Source organism: Melopsittacus undulatus, unplaced genomic scaffold, assembly GCF_012275295.1.
Source record: "Melopsittacus undulatus isolate bMelUnd1 unplaced genomic scaffold, bMelUnd1.mat.Z mat_scaffold_303_arrow_ctg1, whole genome shotgun sequence".
In the NCBI taxonomy this organism is placed as follows: domain Eukaryota; kingdom Metazoa; phylum Chordata; class Aves; order Psittaciformes; family Psittaculidae; genus Melopsittacus; species Melopsittacus undulatus.
Window position 1 is genome coordinate 75,424 of NW_022994226.1, and position 6,000 is coordinate 81,423.

General features: G+C 40.6%; 2 protein-coding genes across 2 annotated transcripts in view; one reads left to right on the forward strand and one right to left on the reverse strand.

Annotated features, from left to right (window-relative positions):
• LOC117438426 (NPC intracellular cholesterol transporter 1-like) overlaps positions 1–3,968 on the forward strand; it is a 27,114-nt gene extending 23,146 nt beyond the window's left edge. Inside the window, exons 22-25 of the mRNA XM_034073954.1 lie at positions 434–665; positions 1,716–1,829; positions 2,576–2,738; positions 3,341–3,968. Of these exons, the coding sequence (XP_033929845.1) occupies positions 434–665; positions 1,716–1,829; positions 2,576–2,738; positions 3,341–3,423 (592 nt within the window). The 3' untranslated portion in view covers positions 3,424–3,968. The remainder of the gene's footprint in view (positions 1–433; positions 666–1,715; positions 1,830–2,575; positions 2,739–3,340) is intronic.
• Positions 3,884–5,981, reverse strand: LOC117438427 (regulator of MON1-CCZ1 complex-like). The gene is made up of 6 exons (XM_034073955.1): positions 5,739–5,981; positions 5,546–5,623; positions 5,285–5,389; positions 5,132–5,200; positions 4,764–4,989; positions 3,884–4,061 (listed from the first exon to the last, which is right to left on the reverse strand). The coding sequence occupies exons 1-6, from the start codon at positions 5,775–5,777 to the stop codon at positions 3,982–3,984; spliced, it is 597 nt and encodes a 198-aa protein (XP_033929846.1). The 5' UTR covers positions 5,778–5,981; the 3' UTR covers positions 3,884–3,981.
• Positions 5,982–6,000: the final 19 nt, after the last annotated feature.

A 6,000-nucleotide genomic window follows, 5' to 3' on the forward strand; every position in this document is an offset into this window, starting at 1 on the left:
TAAAGACTGTGGAAGAGTACCACAGTGAAATTGAGTTGGAGTTGGTATGTGTACAACTGATCTCTTGGAGTCAAAGAATCCTGTCCATCCTTGTGGTCTCACTGTGCAATGAATCTGTTCAGACTCTCTGCAGTAGTTTCTGCAGATACCTCAGCTGATCTGAGGAGTTGCCTTCTGCCAGCTGCTGGAGCTGGAAATCTGGACTGTGGGAATCGCTCTGACTTCCAGATACAGCCTTTATTTGAAGTGTTAGTGAGGAGCTGTCATGTAACAGCCAGCATTTCCACAGGAGTTACTCCAGTGATGCTAGAAAGCCAGTTTCTGTTGGTGACCCCTGTTAGGAGAGAAGTACTTTATCTGTAGTACAGAAGCTAATCTAATATTAGCATGTAACAAGGAATATAGCTAACTACACCTTCTCTTCTTTCCACAGCGTGTTTTATGTCTTCTATGAGCAGTACTTGACAATTGTGCATGATGCTATCTTTAACCTCTGCATCTCCTTGGGATCGATATTTTTGGTGACAACTGTGCTGCTTGGTTTTGAAGTATGGGCTGCAGTTGTAGTTTCAATAACTATTGCTATGATCATCGTCAACATGTTTGGGGTGATGTGGCTCTGGGGCATCAGCTTGAATGCAGTTTCATTAGTAAACCTTGTCATGGTAAGTTAGCAAAACATCTCTCTGCTTCTGTTGCCAAGTCTTGGAACATTCTGTGTCTTACTGCTCAGTATCATGAATATATATGTATTTCTACTAAATTTTGACAGGCATTTGAACAGTAGTGGAACTATCTTAATACATCTAGATGGCCTAGAAAACAGGCTTATTCTAACAACTAGTCTTAGCACTGAGCCTATAAACCATTGAACTGTCAGCTGTACTGCAGCTAGTGGTGGTCTAGTCTGTTCTGTAGCAAGTTGTATTGCTACTATATAGGCCTAGTTGCTGTTGCTCATCAAGAGAAGCTGTTCATGCCTAAAGTAAGGATATATAGCTTAGTGTTAGGGCTTCTGCTGTGTTTATCTTCTCCAGAGTAGATCTGTGATGTGCTAGCACCAGTATTCCTGCATAAATGGATGAAACCACTTGGGCAGGGAGTACTTTGGTGAAGCATTCCAGAGCTTAGTAACTAATAGCTGAGTGCTGGAGTTTTGCTTACTTTGCTTTCCAGAGATTTGTGGCAAATCTGAGGAAGTTACGGGAGTAAATGGTTGCCCCATGTTACAACTGGGCATATGTTAACACAAGTCCACCTGCCAGATAAATCTAAGATTTACCAGCAGTTCAGTATTGTTAGAAGTTCAGCTGATTAGTCATTTATAGTATCAAATCAGCATGAATACTCAGAGTTGTTCTAAAGCAGTGTTATTGCAGGTAATATCTGGAAACTGAGTGTAGTGTTCAGTGTTCACTGTGCACACCTTGTTGAAGACAGCTTTCTACAGTATTAAGAGACTTTTGTTCTGCAAAACTGTCTTATGTTTTGATTTTTGTTTAATCAGATTGATTGTCCATTATTAATAACTGGTGGTGAAATGCTGTACAATACTTGGAACAGCCCCTAGAAAGCAAGTAATGCTGAGCTTGTAATGTCCAAGGACATTAACCCTGGGAACTGATCACAGCTGCCAGAACTTTTCTAGCCTGAGACATTATTGTCATTTTAGATGAGCATTTTGATGTTTTCATGTGTTTCTTTTCACTCCCTAGAGCTGTGGTATTGCTGTGGAATTCTGCAGCCATGTAACAAGAGCGTTCACTGTTAGTACTAAGGGCAGTAGAGTAGAGCGTGCAGAAGAAGCTCTGTCTCACATGGGTAGCTCAGTAAGTATCTACTGTATGGGGGGGAAAGTGGTAAGCAAGTCACAAACTATGCCAATATCAAGTCATAAGGGTGACCTTTGCCTTCTCTTTTTTGGAATGCTTAAAACTCTTCTTAAGCTTCTACTACTAACAGGGGTGATGAAGACTCCCATTTTTAGTCTGTTACTACTATCTCATAGAGCTACTACCTCAGCTAAAAGTTTTAGCTGAACTAGTAGGTTGGGTTAACCTTGAATTGCCCTATTAGGATTAAGCACTTCCCTCTTCCAAACACTCGGAGGTGACTAGGAAAGATTGTTCTGAATATGGGATGCAACTGGAGCTTTTGGAATGCAAGCAGGGCTCAGTATTTAGGCAGTACTATCATATCAGTCTAAGTGACATGATTGGGGCTGGAACAGTGCTCTGGTAATACATGCACTGGGCCTTTACTTGAATGTGAGTTACTTCAGGTGATAGTTTTCATCTGTATCTGCCCAAAGTAAAAACAAACTAGGTAGCTGTACAGATACTGGGTTTTTAACCATACTGAGCCTGTCCTGTGGTGTCAGTTTCTAGTGGGACCAAGAACTGGAACTTTTAAGTTAGGTTTTGGATTTGGTTCTGAGGACTAATGGGGAGGCAGGTATGTTGCATGTAGGAGCCTCAAATTATAAAAAGTATTTTAGCAAATGTTAAATGCTGTAAGTGAATGTATTATGTAGAGTCCTACTTAGCACTCTAATACTTTTTTTTTTTATTGACAGGTTTTCAGTGGTATCACACTGACCAAATTTGGAGGAATTGTAGTACTGGCTTTTTCCAAATCTCAAATATTCAAGATATTCTACTTTAAGATGTATTTAGCTATGGTTCTGCTGGGAGCAACACATGGACTAATTTTTCTTCCAGTTCTGCTTAGTTACATAGGTAAGATATGACAGCTGGCTCCAAAACATGCCTCAAACAGAAACAGCTAGCTGCCTCTGTACACTTTTCCTCTCCATGAAATGGTTTGTGAAGATACAAAAGCAGTACTTGAATAGACCTCACTTGTCAAAGTAGCCTCACTTTGGAAAGCAAGGGCTGACTAGTGGCACTGCAGACACACTGTTCAGGCATGCTTAGGTGAAGCAAATGCAGCCCTGCCCTGTGCTGGTTTTTGTGGAGATGGCTTCTAAGTCCATGTGGCCCAGCAGAGACAGTAGCACGATTTATCTGTATCTCAGCTTGGGGACAGGATGGTAGGGAGAAGCAACAAACCTGCTGGGGGATGTTGGAAGGTCCAAATACTGTCCTCCTGAATTTGGGAATTTGTGCATAGAGTTCTTCAAAGTAGATTAATTCAGCCTTACTTAAGGGGGTTAAGACTGATGGAGATTCACCTACTGCCCTTGCTGCTGTTGCCAGCTATTAACAGCTGAGCAGAAGTATGTTTCTCCATGTTAAGCTAGACCTAGACAGCTCATGCATGCTTCTTGATCAGCTGCAATGCTGAGACTTTGGAATTAAGTCTGTTTTCTCTCTCTCAGGCCCATCAGTAAATAAAGCTAAAACTCGTGCTGCACAAGAGAGGACCAGAGGTACAGAACGGGAGCGACTCCTCTACTTCTAGTTTTTAAGCAGTGTTCAGTGGACTACATGAACTGTGGCTTAGGCCCAGCTCTTCTTAAGAACTGAAGCGCAGCAATGTTCTATGACTATCACACTGTAACCACCACTGACTTGACTCCTGCACAGATTCAACTAAAAGATCAGCTGCAGCTTTGGACATAGCTTTAAACTCAGGAAATGCTACGTGTGGCTCATGTAACAGTATTACTAAAACTAGATGTGTTAAGATTACTAGACCACTTCTGTTGTCAAGAGGTTGCATCTTTTTCCTCTATAAACCTGAACCAGCTGTATTGAGATTTGAATAGCTTATTTTGTCAATGAAATGGAGGTGATGTGTAGGAGAATGGACTGCTAAACCACTGACACTGATTTTTAAATGCAGGTCAATGCAATTTTTGTCTCTATTTTTAGGGGGAAGCCATCACAAGTTGTAATATTTTTAGTACTATTTGCCAAAATGTCTTGTATATACTTTATTATAAAATAGCAATTTTGTAGTTCAAAAATCTACTTAAATGCAATAAATTAAGTTTATACATTTCAGTGGAAGAGTCTTTTAGAGTGTTGTGGGCTTCATGAGAGCCTGTTCTCCAAAAACTTGTTTGAAGAAGGTGACATGTTCTTCACAGTGCTCGCCTAAGGAGGGGAGGGGAAATAGACATTAGCTTTAAAACTTAAAATAAGACTGTAGTTTTACTTACCTCAGTTTGTAAGTGCTAATTTTTATCTTTAATGCCTTTAAGTAAAGGAGTTTAATGATTTTTAAAGCAGTAGAATACTGAGCTACCTCCTGTTCTGTGACAAGGATTCTTGTGGTAAGGCAGATGTTTGATTAATTCCAGGACTTAACCAGCAGATTCGTATCTGCAAGTTCTTTACTGCCAAGATACAAGATCTTGGGAGTGGGATTCTGCACCTACAGGCTCTCTGGTGATACCATGTTGCTGGTGCAAGCCAGTATAACTTGGTTTTTGAAGTAAGAGGAACTGTAATACAAAATGAGCCTTGAATTTTTTTCATCTGTGGAAACAAACAACTGAACTCTATGGTCTCTTGACCCAGTTTCTGGCTTCAGGAGAAAGCACTAATCAGAGATAATGACTCAGCTAAGCTTACAAGTGCAAGCAACTGCAGGCCAAACAAGTTAGCTTAATCTGCCAATTCCTGTTTGGCTCAGTCTCTTTACTCCTGGGTGCAGTATAAAATGGGATATGACAAGTTAACTTTAGAACTATGCTTGAAGGCAAGGCTGAAATACAGGCTAAAATGCACACTCGACTGGAAGTGAAACTAATCTTAGTCCTACTTGCACAATTGAGTATCTGATTGCTTATTTACCTGGTGTAAAACTAGGGTTTCCTCGTAACCGCTGGTTTCTTTGTTCAAAGAATCGGAATATAGTGTAGAAAAGCATGTCATCTTCTGCTTGTTTTGCTGCATCAAGGAATTTGCGGGCTGAAATGCTGTCATGTCCTCCAATGCCCCTGATGAATCTCAAGGCAGCCAGAACTTGGTGTTTGGACAACAGAACTTCCACTATTTCATCATTTGCTGTGGAAAGTCTCTGTGAAGTCAATCATAGCTGTAAGACTATGCTTCTAAGACGTGACTGAGATGCTAGCTAGTCACTTCAAGCTTGGTCAGGTAAGTTGTTTGATAAGTTAACCCACATGTAACATGGAGTTACTATAGTCTGAAATGCTTACTTTTAACATGTCCAGAGAGAGCTGGTGTGCAGGAGGGTAAATGCTTTCCAGGGACAGTAACAGACAAGCCTAGGCCAAAGCAGAAATAACCTTAAGATTCTGAAGACCTCCCATCTCTGTCACTAGCTTATTGAAATAACTTGTCTTACATACCAAAGGCTTTGAGTCACTGAGCACATGGTACTGCAGAAACTGATGGAGCATGTAGAACAAGTTGTGTTGAACAAGGGTTTTGATGACCAGCTCATACAAGTAGTGCTGTAAATGCAGGAAGACCACCATCAAAGGTATGTCTCAATACCAGTTTTTTTACAGTCTAGAAGGTAGCATATGAACATATGACCAGGATTGGTCAGAAACTTCATGTCACTTCATGAAGTAAGGTGATACACATGGCATGTGTAAGTACTTTACCTGAACTGCAATCTGAAACTGGTTAAGAGAGCGAATGTATTCCATCAGGACTGCTATAGTGAACTTATGAGGTTCTTCCTGAATAAGAAAAAAGTGTTAGGTGGAACTTGCATAGCTTCCCCTTTTAATGATGGGCATCAAACTACCTAATTATGACAATAAGGCCTTCTGCAGGCTAACACTTTTAACTTACCTTCTTCTCTGTAAATACAGATAAAACATGTGTGTACATGTCAGACTGGTCAATAACTGCTTGAGTGCGAACTGGACGTTTCAGTAGTGGATTACTTCTACTCAGACCTGCTTCTACCACCTGCAAGAAGAAAGTGCTTTTAAAAGAAGACTGCAGTGTTGCACAGTCTTTGTCTTATCTGTACAGAGATCATTCTCCACTGGGAACATACCTATAAACATGTTTTGTTACTGAGCAAGTTCATATCTGTGGTCACATTATA

Coding starts and splice junctions, on each gene's coding strand:
- LOC117438427 (XM_034073955.1), bottom strand. CDS start 5,777: ATGTACACACATGTTTTATCTGTATTTACAGAGAAGAAG. Junction 5,390..5,545: donor AGTTTCAGATTGCAGTTCAG/GTAAAGTACTTA, acceptor CTGCATTTACAG/CACTACTTGTATGAGCTGGT. Junction 4,062..4,763: donor AAACCCTAGTTTTACACCAG/GTAAATAAGCAA, acceptor TCCCCTCCTTAG/GCGAGCACTGTGAAGAACAT.